A 16,846-nucleotide genomic window follows, 5' to 3' on the forward strand; every position below is an offset into this window, starting at 1 on the left:
GGCGGAAGTCGCTCTAGAACGATGCACGCTCCAGAGCGGAAGCACGCTCTAGAACGCGCGGCCGCTGTTTCCGGGAGCCCGGAACCTGGCGGCCGGTGTGTAGTGGTCGGTCCGCGATGGCTGGGTACGTGGAGCGGTGCCCCGGTTGGTGATGCGACACCTGCGAGGTCAGCGTTCGCGCCCGCGGGCTCAGTGAGACTGACTGTGACCCTGAGGTTCAGGGTCCGACGTGGGGACCTTCACGCGGGGCTGTGAGCTCGCTGGCGGCGTGGCCGTCGGGCCAGGGACGCGGGCTTGGCGGGGTAATAACGTTGGTCCGTGGCTGAGTAACTGGGGTCTGAAGTTTAGTGATGACGATCTGGTGAGGTCAGTGGCGGACTGATGGGGGGCGGTCACTCTCGGGGCTCAAAGACCTCGTGGTGCTCTGATCACAGGTGAAAATTTTAATAACCGATAGCATAGGACACTCCTGTGCTTGGTGCTGAGTTATGTTTCCCTTTAAATAGTCTGTAGTCTCATAATCATTGCCCTATGAATTTTTAGAAAGTTACTTTTAATTTACACCCAATAAAATAATGTCTTTTTGGTGTAGAATTTAAACATTTTGTGTAACCATCACATTTAAGATGCCTCCTGAATTTTTAGCTCTTGGCTCCACCATTGAGTACCCTGGTGACCCTGGGCAAGTTTCCTAAGAGCTCTCTGCGTCTCCTCTGAGAGAATTCAGTAAGTTAACACGCGAGTACGGCACAGACTAATTGCTCAATAGATGTTAGCTGTTAAGTTATTTTCAACTAGTAATTTTATTTTCTTCTTCACATGGGGCGATTGTAACGTCAATCACTTTTTACTGAATTTGAGGTGTCAACTTTCATGTTAATTTCTGATGATTTGATCACATTAATTCCCCTGTGGATGGCGGAATGAGCTGTGAGCTGTGTCTGAGTCAGAGGCTATGTGGTAGCTTCAGTTAGGTCACAAAACAGAAATACGCCTTCCTTGCATTCCTTTACTCAGACTTCTTTATTCTGGAATTATTGTACACCTGTGTGCACTGACATCCAGTGACCCAGGTAAAGATACCGTGTTGTGGTAAGGATGACCGACAGTAGGTATAAATACAAACAGATGAGGAAGGTGATTTTTCGTAATGAGTGTGGTGAGCAAGCTGGTGACAGGGTTGAGTGTGACTGTGGGACTGTGGGAAGCCACTGGAGGGTTTTAAAGCCAGGGAGTCAGTAGTTCTGTTTCACTTTTAAAAAACACTCTAGACGGCAGTGGTGGCATTAGGGAGAGTGTCCTGAGGATTTTATTATGGCTTATGTGTAAAATAGTCAGTGTGAAAGAACAATAGGATATTGTTGGGAAAAAATGCGGTTAGGGCAGCCCATTAGGTTGGCCAAACATTTTAAATTAATTTACATTTTTGAATGATATATGCATGGTAAAACGCACAAATACACAGGCACACCAATAAAATTTACAAAGTAGAAAGGGTTACAGAAAAAAGATGTCTTGTGGCACCTGGGAGGCTCAGTCAGTTAAGCATCTGACTTTGGCTAAGGTCATGATCTGAGGGTTCTGGAATATAATCCTGTGTTGAGTTCCCTGCTCAGTGGGGAGTCTATAAGTCTACCTCTCATTCTGCCCCTCCCCCTTGCTCTGCCCATGTGCATGTGCGCTCTCTCTCTCTTTCTCCCTCCCTCAAATAAAGTCTTTTTAAAAATTGTTTTAATTTTTAAAAAAGGAAAAATCAAAAAAAATAAAAAAGGGAAAATCACTAGAATAATGGATAGAGTCATATAGAAATCCATAGCTCTGTTAGGTCAAATGAAAGGAAGGAGGACAAGAACAGAATGGAGACAAACCTTCAAAGAAACTTGCTGTTTGGGCTACAGTCAGTATGAAGAGATGACCTTTGGAGCCACAAAGGAAGATTAAATCGTAGTTGATTAATGCCTATTCCTCGAGGAGTCAGTCTCACCGAGCAGTAGGAAGCAACAATACAAATGTCCACATAGAGCATCAGGTCCCTGAACAAAGCTGCCTTCCGGTTCCTCTGATTCTCCCACCAAAGATACAGACATGTCCAGAAGCAAAACCCTAGCAAATGTTCCCACTGTTTCAGGACTCACCCACTGTAAGAGCTGAGAAGGACTTCTGGAGACACATGGGGACTGTTCCTTGCTAAAGGAGCTGAGACTGTAGAGAGATGGTTTGTGTTTCTGCCTTGGAGGAAGGCTGATGCTAAAGTCAACTGGGATATAGTAATTCTCGTTTGAACATGGAGCACCCATGAGGTGTAACAAGGTGCCCAGTTTTGTGGGGGTTGGTGAGGCAGCAAAGGTCAGGCTGACAAAGGCTGGCTGGGCCTAAGGACCAGAGGGGGTCCCACAGAACCCGCCAAGAGGGTGCTAAGCTTTATGCAGGATAGAAATCAAACAGGAGTTGAGAGGAGGTGAGAGCAGAGTTTATGGAAGACCCAGAAGGAGCAGATACAGCCAGTCCGGGAGACTTGGAAAGGAAAGAAGAGTGAGTCTCATCTTTGCTTGGCATCTGGGGTTTTTATTGAGGTTTGTGGTCTGGTGCATGTGTCCTCTTGCATCCAGCAGCAAAGACGAGTGTGTTTAGGTGTCCTCCATAAGCCACCTGTGCCCTGGAGGCAGGGGTCTTGCTGAGTCAGTGGTCTTGATGTGCTGACCCCACCTGGTCACTCCTTAGGTGTTCTCTGTTGTGCTGGAAAACTTCAGAGAAATCATTAAACTCGTGCACCCTCTGAGGCACAAACTGCCAGCAGGAGAGAGCGATTGCAGATGACTGTCAGGCTGATGCTCAGGGAGACGGCCTCACTCACAGCTGACAGACTAATGGACTAGTTTCCTCGGGGGCTACAAATGGGTCCTCACAGGATAGACACTCTGGGCTTTGCATACTGGTTTTAGGTGCAAACACTAAAAAAAAAAAAAAAAAAACGGGAACAAAAAAATACTGGGCACCTGCGCCCCTGTGTCCAACTCTCGATTTCAGCTCAGGTCATGATCTCAGGGTTATGAGATCGAGCCCCACATTGGGCTCTGCACTCAGCGGGGATCTGCTTCTCTCCTTCTTACTTGCCTTCTGCCCCTCACCCCACTTGCACCGGCACACACGCACTCTCTCTCTAAAATAAATAAATCTTTTTAAAAACCCCACAAACTTAAAACACCAATAAGATGCCACTACACACAAATAAAATGGCCAAAATCTGTAACCCTGACAACACCAAATGCTGGCAAGAATGTGGAGCAACAGCCATTCTTATTCATGGCTGGTGGGAATGCAGACTGGGGCAGCCACTTTAGAAAATGCTTTGGCAGTTTCTTACAAAACTAAACTTACTGTTACCATATGATCCAGCGCTCACACTCTCTGATATTTACCCAAAGGATGTGAAAAGTTATGCTCACAAAAAACCCCTGCACATGGTTGTCTATAGAAGTTTTATTCACCACTGCCAAAACTTGGAAGCAACCAAGACATCCTTCAGTGGGTGATAGATATAGAAACTGGGATATATCCATACAACGGAATATTACTCAGTGATTAAAAATAGACAAGCTGTCAAGCCCTGAGAAGACACGGAGGAACCTTAACTGCACATCACCAAGTGAAAGAAGCCAGTCTGAAAAGGCTGCATGATTCCAACTGTACGACGTTCTAGGAAAGACAAAACTATGGAGCCGGGAAAAGATCAGAGGCTGCCAGTGGTTTGGAGGAAGGGAGGGATGAACAGGTGGAACACAGAAGATTTTTAGGGCCAAGAAGATACCTTGTGTGATACCGTAATGATGCTGACCTGTCCTTGTACATTTGTCCAGACCCACAGAATGCCCACCCCTCGGACCGAACCTGCGGACTCTGGTTGATGGTGACGTGTCCATGTAGGTTCATCAGCTGTAACAAATGTACCATCTGGTGGGAGATGCGAAAGCTGGGGTGGCTGTGAGTTGGGGGGATGGGGTTTATGGGAAATCTCTGCACCTTCTCCTCAGTTTTTCCATAATCCTAGAACTGCTCTAAAAAATTATTAATTAAAAAAAAACTATTAAAAATTGGAGCACTTGGGTGGCTCAGTCAGTTAAGTGTCTGCCTTCAGTTCAGGTCATGATCTTAGGGTCCTGGGATTGAGCCCTGCATTGGGCTTTCTGCTCAGCAGGGAAGCTGCTTCCCACCTCCCCCCGCACCTGCCTCTCTGCCTACTTGTGATCTCTGTCTGTCAAATAAACAAACAAATAAAATCTTTTAAAAAAGTGTCTAGGAAATATCATTACAGTTTTGAATCATTTGTCTCACTGTGGTTATAAGGTAGCACCACAAGAGGCTCAAATTTGCAAAGAAAAAGTGATTTATCTTGGGTTCTTGCTACAACAGGGCAACGGAAGTCTCCTGTCAAGTAGGAACCATTATGAAAGCAGTCTCGGCTTGGTTGTGTAAATGCACTTTATTCAACTTGGAGAGACACTGTATCCATTTGCGGCCACTCGTTAACCTCCTTAGGGATTCAAACGCGACTCCAGAGAATTCTGATTCTTGTCCTGTGGAGCGCCCGCCCGCGGTGCTCCCAGCTGCCACATGCCAGGAGCTGGGACCGCGATGTGTCCGAAGACCCAGCGGGAGCAGGAGGGCACCTGGGCACCGGAGCCCCTTCCACTCACCAGGGGCTCCTGTGGGGCCTCGGTCGGGCCAAGCACGGACCCCACCTGGTCGCCTCCCTCGCTCCTCACAATCCAAGCAGAGCCAGAGAACAAGGCTCCCGAAAGAGCAACAGGCCTTGACGGTTTCCAGGCCCTGACGGTTGTTTTTCTTTTGCCGTGATGCCGGCGCCTGCGTTAGTCTCTGGCTGCGGGCACACCTACTTCAGACACAGCCCTGGTGAACCCCACCTTGCCTGCCCCTCGGCTAGAGAAAGACCAGGCCCAGCTGCCTGTCCCGCAGGCTCCTCTGCGTATAGAGATCTCCTCGCTTGAATTGGTGGAGGAGGCCAGACTTAGAAGAACCTCATTCGCAGAGAACTACTAGAGCATAACTGAGGGACGTCACTTTGGTCAGTGACCATTCGGCCCACTTGTGTTTTCTCTTTCGCAGCTTTAAATTCCGGCTCCTATGTTTTCAGTTCATCAATAAAGAGTGAGCCCTTGAAACTCTGGGCCCCCATCCTTGACCACAATAAAAGCAGAACCCCAGGCCTACACTTTCTGTCTCTGAGACCCCACGGGGGGCCTCAGGCATGCCAGGTGCTCTCCAGGACCTGTGAGTCATAACCCTTTTGTTCACTGTTCCTGACGGTTACTGCTGAGAGGGTCGTGCCGCCGCAGGAAGCATGAAGCCTGGCCCAGTCACACACTGGTTAGGGACAGACTGGGACTGGCATTTCTAATTCATGTTAACAGTTCACGTCACTGCGGTAACAATTGTCAGGCACTTGGAATGTTTGACCCTCGTTTCAGCGGGCTTGAAATGCCCCTATGAAGGGAAAACATTACTTACCCTGTGTCTCCCGAGGTCTACCCACAGGCTGGGGTGCTGGGTCCCTGGGAGAAGGGGTTTCCTGGGGGAGAACGAGGCTTCCCCGGCCTGGGGCTTGTGCTGGGAGCTCTCCTACCTGTGGAGACAGAGGGCATGTGCCTGTTATGACCAGAACCCCCACCTGCACCGGTTACCCTGGCCCCCAAGGGCCTCAGGCCAGTGAGGACAGAGGCCTCCTTGGCAGGGTGCTAGTTGCGGCCGCACCCTCCAGAACGCCGGGTCCAGGTGGATGAAGGAGCATTTCCCCTTCCCGCTGTTAGCGGGGCCTCTTCATGCTAGAAGGACTCCTGTTCCATTGGGGCAGGAACAAAGGGGCTTGGGCCCTCCTCTCTGCTAGGTCCACCCACCTTCTGCTGTTGGTTGGAGAAGTTTGCAAGACCCACCCCTGTGTTTTTCCAGCCATGCACTCCAAACCAGTTTGCCTTCCTCTTTCCACTTCCCAGATTTCTACTTTGGTTGTCAGTTATGTCCATGGTTGACAGCGGTTCTGACCCAAAAGAGCAAGTCTGGACAAGTCTGGCAAGGTCTGGGCCATCTACTACGGACCCAAGTTCTGTTCAGCTTAAAAACACCTGCTAGACTGTTTCCAAACCAACAGTCCCATTTCACATGCTTCAAAGCAGCACATCCTTACCCCTCACACCATAGCTTCAGACTTCTGGCTTCTAGCAGTCGAGTGGGTATGTGACGATTCTCACTGTGGCTTTAGTTTCCCATTTCCCTGACAGCTAATGGTGCTGAGTGTCACTTATAGGTCTGAGGCCATGTGCGCGCACCTTCTCTGGTGAAACGTCTGTTCAGATCTTTTGCCGAATTAAAAAAAACTTGGGTTGTTTGTCTTATTATTGAGTTCTAAGAGCTCCTGATATAGTCGAGATACGCATCTAGATGTTTTGCAAATATCTCATAAGTCTGTGAATTGCATTTTATATACACAAACCTTTTTTTTTTTTTTAAAGATTTTATTTATTTGATAGAGAGAGATCACAAGTAGGCAGAGAGGCAGGCAGAGAGAGAGAGGAGGAAGCAGGCTCCCAGCTGAGCAGAGAGCCTGATGCGGGACTCGATCCCGGGAACTCGAGATCATGACCTGAGCCGAAGGCAGCGGCCCAACCCACTGAGCCACCCAGGCACCCTGGTTTGTCTGTTTTGTTTTGCTTTTCCATGTGCTTGTTTTGTTTCTTAAATTCTACATGCGAGTGAAATCATATATTTGAATTTCTCTACTTCACTTAGCAAAATACTCTGCTGAGATTTTGACTGAGATTACCTTGAATCTATACAGCAGCTGGGCAGATTGTCAATATTGAGTCTGCGGATCCAGGACCTTGTTATGAACTGAATTGTTCCTTCAAGACTCATGTTGCCGCTCTACGTCTCCGGTCTGGGATAGTTTCTCAGGCATGGCTTACTTGTGATGACCTTGACAGTCTGGAGTCAGGTACTGTGTGGAATGTCTCTCAGTGGGCACTTGTCTGAGGTTTTCCTCATGGTTAGACGGGGGGGGGGGCATAGAGCCACTCTCATCACATGGAAAGCGTACGCTTCCGTGGCTCAGGCTGACTTCTGTTCCACAGGAAGTAGGTCACCAAGCGCTGCCCACTTCTAACCACGGGGACATAGGGTGCAGCACCCTGAGGGGGAGTAGCTACAAAGTTGTTTATCATTTCTCTCTCAGTCACTGCTATCAGTATGGACTCATGAATATTTTTTCGGATTTAATCCAATACTAAATTATTTTTTTGCTCAAATTGCTCCAGCTTTGGCCAGTGGGAGCTCTTTCGGGGCAGCTTCTGTCCCTTTGACATTAAAAATACCTCAAAATTGTGGTAACAGATACCTAACATTTACCAACTTCACCACTTTTATGGGAACCGTGCAGTAGTGTTAACTATATTCACAGTGGCGGAAAGACCTCTAGAACTCCATCTTGCAAAACCGAAGCCGTTCCCATCGAACAAGTCCCCCTTCCCCTCCCTGGGGCAGCTTCAGTTGCTGGATTCCTCCAGGGACCTCACAGACATGGGATCTCGGAACACTCGTCTCTCCGTGCTTGCTTCACTAGGCACAATGGCCCCAAGGCGCATCCTTCTCTGTAGACACTGAATGCTGGTCCACTGTGCATATATGCTGGATACGGAGCAGCCCTGCAGTTTAGCTGGGGCACTGAATCTCTTCAAGACCTGGGCTTCAGTTCTTCGGGGCACACATCCAGGTTGCCAGAACACTTTTCCATTTTTGAGAAACGTCCATCCCGTTTTCCAGAGTGGCCACATCTCACATTCAACAGCAGTGCACAAGCCTTCCAATGATCCTGACCCACACTTGTCCTTTTTTTCTCCCCTCCAACTTTGTGGAGTTGAAATGCATTAATTGTAGCAGCCAGAGACATACCATTCTGTTCCCCTCTAGGAGACCCTGACACAGGAACACAGCTGGTGGACGGCCTCCTGCCGGGGCACTTCTTCAGATCCTCTGAGGCATCTATGCTGCTGTCCCCTGGCAGTGCCCGGCCACGGACCGACCAAGGTGGGCGGGCGAAGTTGGGCATGTCTGCCCACCTCTGGCTTCTTTCCATGGGGAAGCCCGGCCTGACCCAGACGTCCCCAGGTTGCCCTGCAGGCTGGGCTTTTTCTAATCAACCCTCCCTTCTTCCTCTTCTCTGTCCGCAGGGGCCTGCCCTTCCCTTTATCTCTCTTTTGTTTCCCCCAATAAACTTCTGCAGCTGATTTTGTCCTGGCATCTGCCTCTTCGACAGAGGATTTTGGGAAGAAGTAAAATTAGATGGTTAGCTATGTCTTAATAATGAGGTCACTGTGAAGCTTTTGTGTTCTTTAGAGATTACACATTTCAGGTTTCATTTGACTATGGGAGAATAAATTACTTCTAATACATTTATTATCTGAGAGAAAATTTATTTATTGTTCTAATTTACTTAAACTTCAAATATTCCATTAAATTACCCAGGAAAATCCAGGTAGCAGAAATATTTAACACATACCTTCAAGACATCTCAAACAAGTCTGAAAAGGCCACAGAATGATATATAAATCTGCCACTGAAATCACTTCCACGTTGTGCAAGTGTAGAAGTGAGCAGAGGTGCAGCCTGCCCTCCCCGTGGCTGTGCGGGAGCTCCGGGTTACGTGTAAGTATTACTGTGAGGCGCCAAGTGCCCTGAGGAATCACAGTTGGGTTCCAACTGTGAACCCAAAGCAGCAAATCCTAGGTGCCCCTGAAGGAAACCCCTTCCGTGTGTGTAGGGGACAGGCGTGCGGTGCGGGAAGGACTCCGTCACGTGGAATATGATGTTAGAATTCCGCTGTCATGGGTAATACAGAAACATACACAGTCTTCATGTTCAAAGTCTTCATGGGGATTTCTTCTGTAATTTCTAGAATGGATAGAAGATTAAAAAAAAGTAAATGTTCTACCTATTCTGTATGAATATTGAAACACTGTTGACTGCTTTTTTTGTGTGTGGGGGGGTGTTGACTGCTTCTGTATAGGATCTGGCCTCACCCTAATGGGTCTGGGCTTTGTCCCAGCTCCTGGGGGACCCTCTAGACCCTTGGGACTTCCTGAGTGATGGGAGTGTTTTGTTTATGGTGGGCCCTGAATACTCCTCCTAGCTTCTGCTAATGAGGGGCTCTGCGTGGAGCCAGCCACACCAGAAAGACCAGCCATGGGATTTAGGGTGGAAGCTTTCAGTCACGTGCTATCCCCCAACACAGTGCAGCTGGGTGGGCAATGAACCAACTGTGCCCATGTAATGAAGCCTCGCTGCAGACTCTGGACCCCCTCCAGGCTCGGGCAGCCTTCCCGTTTGGTGATACACTGTGTGCACCACTGTCACGGTGAGGGGCCGGGAGGAGGAACACTGCCCAGGACTCCTTGGGAGAGGGCCCCTAAAAGCCCCATGTCTGGACCCCTAGATTTGGCCCTCTGTACCTTTCCCTATAAAAAACCCAAGTTCAATAGTTTCCAGCAAGTTCCATAAATCCTGCTGGTAAATTACCAAAACTGAGGGTGAACTTACAGTTGGCAGAAGTGACAGTGGTCTTGTGTGGCCTCTTCTCTGAGTTTGTCAAAGGCACCTAACTCCCTACAGTTTGGGTGAAGTGTTGGGCAGACCTTCTGGAGGAAAGCCCTCCAAACTAACTAGCCCTGTGCGCTGACCCAGATGTCCACACACCATGCCCCAAACAGGTGTTTCCTAGGCCCACAGAGATCCTTCGTGGTCTCCAAATATTAACTCCCATACAGCAGGAGGAATCACTGTGTAGGGTGTGGGGGAATGTAAGGACATGATAAGCCTATAACATCTTATGAGGCCAGAGCACAATTACCGAAGACTGAAGGCTCGTGTCACAGAATATGGGAGCTGATACAATGACAAGAACTCTGAGCATCTAAAAGTATAAACCAAAGGTAACTGATTAAATATACTGAACAGACAGACGCCCGGGTGGCTCAGTTGGTAAACTGTCTGCCTTCAGTTCAGGTTCTGATCCCAGGGTCCTGGGACAGAGACCCCAGTCAGGCTCCCTGCTCACCGGAGAGCCTAAGCCTACTTCTCCCTCTTCCTCTGACCCTCATGCTCACGCTCTCCCTCTCTCTCAAAAAAAAAAACAAACTTCAAAACACACTGAATAGATAAAATCCCAAAAAGAGAGAGAGAGAGAGAGAGAGAGAGAGAAAGGAAAACCATAAAATGCTCTTTGCCCACTCGGTTTTTCTTCTGGCAGATCTGAATTCAAAGGGAAGGACCAGCGCTCATCCCAACACGAGAACTGGGTATTATACACAATTAAGAAACCGTTAAATACTACGACACAAACCTATGATGTACTATATGCCGGCTAACTGAACATAATAAAAAACAAAACCAAACAACAACAAAAACAAAGGTTAGGACCTTCCATTAGCTCTCGTCCCAGCAGGGAAGCTGGACATCACTCCTGAAGCTGCCTCCACTGCGGGTACTACGGGCCTGGAGATGACACTGAGCATCTTGTGAACAAGCAGGAAGTCATTCAGTGATCCTCCTAATTTACCGAATTAGTACTGTTTTACAAAAGACAACTTTGAGAGGAAGAGGGCAGAGACACTGGGCTGGAAAGAGCCCCAGGCTTCTGGGGGATCCGATCACTGAGTCTTTGAGGTCTCAGGGCACAGTGAGGTCACACTGGGAGCACAGACAAGGTCTGCTTTGTCAGTCACAGGCAGAATCTTACAAACGTGGTTTGCCCTGGTCAGTGTCAGCCAGGTGCCAGCACACGCACAGAACCACAGACGACAGTGCCTCTTCACGTCCATGGCTCAGCTGCCCCTGGGGACCAGCGCATGTGGGGAATAAGGAAGCCATGGGGACTCTGAGCAGGGACACTATCAAGGGAGGAACGCACAGGAGACAACTCTGGGGGTGGACAGGCTGCAGACAGGCCACTTCAACAGAGAATGGAGCCCTAAGCCAGCGACGGCTGCGGACAGGGAGCCCCTGAAAGCCACGTGGAGGCACAGAGGTGTGTTTTGCTACAGAGAGGAACCCAGGTGCAATGGAGGCTTCAGTCTTAAATAACAGGGCAGAAAATTTTAAAGTGTAATAGAAAACATTAAAAGAAAAAAAGAAAAAAGAAAAAAAAGGAATGACACAAGAGAAGAAAGAGAGAAACCTCTAAGCCAAAAATCATGAATCCCAAGAGATACCTGAACATTTTGGTTTTCTGGCAGTCCTGGTGGCTTAAAGCTTTGGCACTAAAGGTTATCAAAGCGAGACAAGAAAAAGCCTGGGGTCTACAGACTGGGAAATCCAGTGAACCGTCCTCCCCACAAATGCTGGGGCCCTGAATAAGGAACCCATAGCCAGAGTACATTTAAAACAAATCCCTCACCACCGAGAAGACAGTCAAGAGAATGCAGTGGGTTTAAATCATGGCCTTCCAGAAGACATGCCCCATTCTACTTCCCAGAAACTGGCCATGACCACAGAGGCCAAGGCTGGGGTGATAGAGTCACAAGTCCAGGACGCCTGGAACCACCAGAAGTGGTAAGAGGCAAAGGCCAGATTCTGCCCTGGAGCCTCCAGCGGCCCTGCTGACACCTGGCCTCTGGCCTCCAGAACCGAGAAGACTCTTGTATGTCTCACGGCCCCGGCTTACACCCATCTGTCCGGCCAGCCTGGAGAACTGGCCTCACTCAGCCTTGCTGCGGGCTAGGGACAGACTGGACACAGCCTTATGAGGCTCTGGCCCTCGTGCTGTCCGAACACTCCCTGTGGCCCCAAGTAACTGAGGTGAAGTGGGCTTGGGCTGACAGTGTCCCCAAACAATGAAATGCTCCTTTACATGGAGCTTCAACAGCAACTCCACTAACTACTGTCGTCAGGATTCTAGAAATAATCAAAGGTTCACAGTAACCACATAAATGCCACATTCGAGAAGCACCTTGTAGCGGGTAGAAAGATCTATGGTTGTCCCACCTGTGCTTGGCTGCCCTACCCTCCCAGCCTGAGGACCCCATGGTCGCAGGAGGACAGAGCAAAGGCACCGTGTGTGTCCTAATGCAAAGGGCGCTTATCTCCATTCACCTGAACCTGGAACCCGCCCAGGTAGGAAAAGTACAGGCATCGCTGGGAAATACAGTCAGGCAAACAAAAAGCCCACAGCTGCCGGTGGGGCACAAGGCTGCAGATGCAGCATGTGACGGAGGCTTACAGTCTGGGGGCAAAGTCGAAGACGGCGTGATTCAGAAAGCCGCGTGTGTGTCCAGGGCAGAGAGCACACGCAGAAAAGTCCAGGCTTTCAACTCTGAAAAAATAAGAACTTTTCTGGCCAAATCCGTCTGATAGGGAGTGAAGGCCGAGCTGAGGAGCAGTGAAGACACCGCAAATAAACAAAAGCACAGGGCACCCGGCACCACTGGAGGGCATCAGGCTGGGACGCAAGGACGCTGATGGTCACTGCCGCGTGCTGCCCCATGCCTGCTTTATAACTCTACTTTCTGCTTTCTAGATGATTTAAAAGACATATACATAAGACACAATTAAAAATTTATGTTTTGGGGCACACAAAGCAGTTTCTGACAAGAATACAAACAGGGGCAGGGTTTTCGTAACTAAAGTCAGATTGGTATTGATTCAAACCAGACTATTGTTAATCTAGAATGTTAACTGTAATCCCCACAGTAAACACTAAGAAAATAGCAAAAGGGGGCGCCTGGGTGGCTCACTGGATTAAAGCCTCTGCCTTTGGCTCAGGTCATGATCTCAGGGTCCTGGGATCGAGCCCCACATTGGGCTCTCTGCTCGGCAGGGAGACTGCTTCCTCCTCTCTCTCTGCCTGCCTCTCTGCCTACTTGTGATCTGTGAAATAAATAAATAAAAATCTTTAAAAAAAATTAAGGGCTGGGGAAAGGGCTCCAGCAGAAGCCAGGTGACAGGTGACAAGGATGAAGGAAGAGAATGGGGCAATGATGGGACCCTGAGACCAGAGTGGATTTGGGGCGAGGTGCCACTGGCCTTGCTGGGGCCACCGCCGTCTCCTTCCCGAGTGACAGGCCTGGGCTCTCCAATCTTCAGGGCTCACTGAGGAAGTGCCTGCAAGTATGCTCTGTCCACGCTAGAGGAGGGGGCACCACACCATTACAAGCTGCCCACAAGCTGCTGTTTTATAATACTGTCACTGTTCCGATCCTTGGGGAAGAGAGTGATCTTAGAATTGGCAAATAGATGCTAATTTATCTAAAGCATGTGTTTTTAATAACTTACCAATATATTTTAACATTATTTTCAGTGCAAAAAGCAATCATCCTTTTAATTATTATTTTAACAATCTATATAGCAAATTTCTAGAAAAGAGCAAAAACACAATCAGCAAGGAAGTGCAGCTGTAGTATGTGGTGTCATCTCACCGTGTGTCTGAGCCTCGTTCAGAAACAGCTTGAGCTTCCTGCTGCGAAGACCAAACACCTTGGCTGTCTCATACAGAAGGCCCTGGTGGGTGAGTCCGTTCTGCCCGGGGGGGTTTTCCAGAAGGAGTGTGCCCACTGTTCCCTTTACACACTCTGTGGAAGAAACCACCACTGGGTCAGGTCCTGAGAGCGCAGCCTTCTCACCAACCCCGTCCCTCTGCCGGCCCCTTTGCAGAGGAGAGGCTCCGAGAACTAGCAGGGCCTGGGGGCCTGGTGTCCAGACTGCAGAGGGGAAGGGGCAGGGACAATGGAAATCCCAACGGGTATAAACCCCCACAGCTAGGGAAGTGGTATTCCATAAACACATGCTGTGGACGGTGAGGGCCCAAGGTATCCAGGAAAAATAAATAGCCAGCTAGTCTGCTGACCGAGGCATGGATGTGTACACAGATTTCAGAACATCTTCCAGGAAAAAAAAAAAAAGAGGCAAAAACATTTATGCGATGGCACTTAATGCCACTTCATCTGGCGGTAATATTTACGTGTCAGGTTACCCCACCTCCTGACTGCCAGATGGAGGGTGTTTCCACACAAACACACCAAGAGAAGCCCGCCTGTGTGCTGCCCAGGCAGATCGGAGCACACCTCAATGCACCACGTGCAAGGCAGGCCTGAACGGAAACCCGGCCACCAGCCCCTCACCCCCGCCGGCGCAGGGTTGGCGGCTGGGGGACGCGCACCTTGTGGGCCTGCGTTCAGGAGCTGCAGGTTGATGTAGCGGCAGAGTGCAGTGCCGGGGCCGTCCACCACAGCGGGGGCAGACCCCGCTGCCACGCGAAGGGTTTTCCCACTGAGACTTAGTAAGTCAGTCTGGTTTCGTATTTCTAGAAGTAACAACAAAAACAGCAATAACAAATCACTCGTTCAGGATATACAGTGCAGAGCTGAAGTCATTCACTTGATCCTACTTAATTATTAAACTATCCTTTATCTTTGCAGTGATGTTTCCACTTAATTTCTCTTTACCAAAGGACATGGCCTTCTCTATAAAATGAGGCTTAAATGACATGCAAATAGCAGGAGATGTGAACACTGCAGAACAAACCACATAATAGTAGTAACAAAAACATACAGCAAACTGTTTTTTCTCCTTTTAGTACTTAGTATTTTTGCAGATCCTTTTTAAAATCTCCTATGTCAGAATACTAAACTTCACTGTGACAGGAAGCCTTATATTAAAACACAATAATTATAGTCAGAAGAAAACAGATCATTTGACTCACGAACACATGTGAAAAACAGCAAGACACAGGGGACACATGCAGATCTCACTGATCTACAACTGAACACTGCTGAGAGTCGCAAACACGGCTGGGGTAGGTCCCGGAGGAACAGGGGCTGTAGGACCTCCACACCTGTGGCTTCCCGGAATTCCTCCGGGCTGCGTCACAGAGGGTGCTGGCATCTGACACCACGAGCCTGCCCTAGTCTCTGCCCATCTGTTGTGGCCCGGAGCTCGCCTGCGTTCGTTGGCCAAATACATCTCCTCTTTTAGGCTACTTAGAATTTCCTGAAAATGAGCATCCAGATTCTTATCAAAGAGGGTGTATTTTTCTCACGCGGCTGCCGTTAAGAATCATAAACATCGGGGTGCCTGGGTGGCTCAGTGAGTTAAGTGTTTGCTTTCGGCTTGGGTCATGATCCCAGGGTCCTGGGATCGAGCCCCGCATCGGGCTCCCTGCTTTGCGGGGAGCCTGTTTCTCCCTCTCCCACTCCCCTTGCTTGTGTTCCCTCTCTTGCTATGTCTCTCTCTGTCAAATGAGTAAATAAAATCTTAAAAAAAAAAAAAAAAAAAAAAAGAATCCTAAGCATGGGGCTTACAGCAAACAGAAATCTACCGGCTCCAATTTGGGAGGTGAGGAGTCAAAATCCAGGTCCTCCGTGGGCCCTGCCCCCTAAGAAGCCTGCAGGCAGCTCTCCCTATCCTCCTCCTGGCTCCTGGAGGCTCCCAGCCATCTGCTTGCAGTTCTCCCCTTCTGGCCCTGCCTTTGTCATCACATGGCCATATCCCTGCGTGCTCCTGGGGACACCCTTATTATCTAATCACACTGGCAACGACCCTGTCTCCAAAGGTCACATTTGGTAGTATGCAGGGGAAGGACTTCAACATGTCTCTCTCTTAACTTAGGCTTGTCTTACTGAGAATCTTATCTAGCAAGACACAGGCACTATGCTTACTAAAGTCAAAGCACAGCATGGAGTCTCTGAGGCCTGGACCCCAGCCTGAGGCTAACACCGAGTGGACAGGGTGCAAGGCTCCATCTCCTGGGTGGCACAGAGACGTCCATCTGGGCAGGAATGAGGGCAGGTTCACAATGTCAGATGCTGTCACCATCCCAGCAGGGGCCCAGAGACGCAGGGCCAGGGCTGCCAAGGGCCTGGCCAACCCTGCCTCGTAAGGAAGGCACAGCTGTGGAGCAAAACTATTACCAAATGACCCCCTCGAGTCAGAGGCCAGCTCCCGACTTTCTACATACCTGCGGCACCACGGAGGACAGCCAGGTCGGTATCTTTCACACCAAAAATACTAGTAATAACATTCTTCAGCTTTAAAAGGTCCAACCTGTTATCGCCTTTTGGATTTTCCAGAAGTAATACTCCACCTAAAGAACCACAAATGTAAGTAAAACTAAAGGAAAAAGATGTTAAATTTGAAAGAAAAATCCAGGAAAACACACCACTTGTATGTTCCCTCTGGTCAACACCTTCTCCTGTCTTTTCCCCACTGTCTACCTGGATCTTTTAAAATTATAAGTGGGGAGAGTTCTTCGTGTTCTCTGGACAGACCTGGGGGGCGAAACTGTTTGCAAGGACCACTCCCTGCCTTGTGGCTCAGGCTTTCATCCTTTCCACAGGATCTTTCACAAAGCAGAAATAAATAATTCATCAGACATTTCCTCTACGATTTCAATCCCTAAATATGTGGATGAGTTTCATGGCCTAGCCTACAATCCAGCTTGGTGAATGTCCTGTGGGAGCTTGAACAGAACGGGCGTTCTGCTGCTGCTGGGTGAGCTGTTCCATTAATGTTGATTTGACTCTGGTTTTCTGTCTAGCTCTTCTATCGATTGTTGAAAGAGATATATATTCAATTTTCAAACTGAAACTGAATTTTCTCATTCTCCCTTAAGGCTGTCAGCTCTCTTTTGTGGTTTACAGCTCTGCTGAAAGCATAATGATCCCACATTTGGAATCCCAAATGTGGATTGACATTTGTAGATTATTTAACATCACTAGTGACTTGCCTTGCTTTACAGAAATGAACATAAACATTCTTGCTTTGTGTAATTTTTAAAAAAGATTTTATTAAT

The 16,846-nt window shown here is 48.7% G+C and overlaps 1 protein-coding gene and 1 long non-coding RNA gene across 4 annotated transcripts in view; one reads left to right on the forward strand and one right to left on the reverse strand.

Moving 5' to 3' along the window:
* Nucleotides 1-86: 86 nt before the first annotated feature.
* LOC122917765 lies at nt 87-4,028 on the forward strand. Its single transcript, XR_006386467.1, has 3 exons — nt 87-167; nt 646-726; nt 3,858-4,028. It is a non-coding gene; the product is annotated as an uncharacterized LOC122917765 (long non-coding RNA).
* Nucleotides 4,029-8,463: 4,435 nt separating this feature from the next.
* Nucleotides 8,464-16,846, reverse strand: part of IARS1 (isoleucyl-tRNA synthetase 1) — a 69,089-nt gene continuing 60,706 nt past the window's right edge. For all 3 annotated transcript variants that reach the window (XM_044266028.1, XM_044266027.1, XM_044266026.1), the window contains exons 31-34: nt 16,013-16,138; nt 14,216-14,359; nt 13,476-13,628; nt 8,464-8,958 (exon numbers count right to left, since the gene is read on the reverse strand). In XM_044266028.1, coding sequence (XP_044121963.1) covers nt 8,876-8,958; nt 13,476-13,628; nt 14,216-14,359; nt 16,013-16,138 — 506 coding nt within the window. In that variant the 3' untranslated portion in view covers nt 8,464-8,875. The remainder of the gene's footprint in view (nt 8,959-13,475; nt 13,629-14,215; nt 14,360-16,012; nt 16,139-16,846) is intronic.

The sequence above is a fragment of the Neovison vison genome, chromosome 9 (genome assembly GCF_020171115.1).
Source record: "Neovison vison isolate M4711 chromosome 9, ASM_NN_V1, whole genome shotgun sequence".
NCBI lineage: Eukaryota > Metazoa > Chordata > Mammalia > Carnivora > Mustelidae > Neogale > Neogale vison.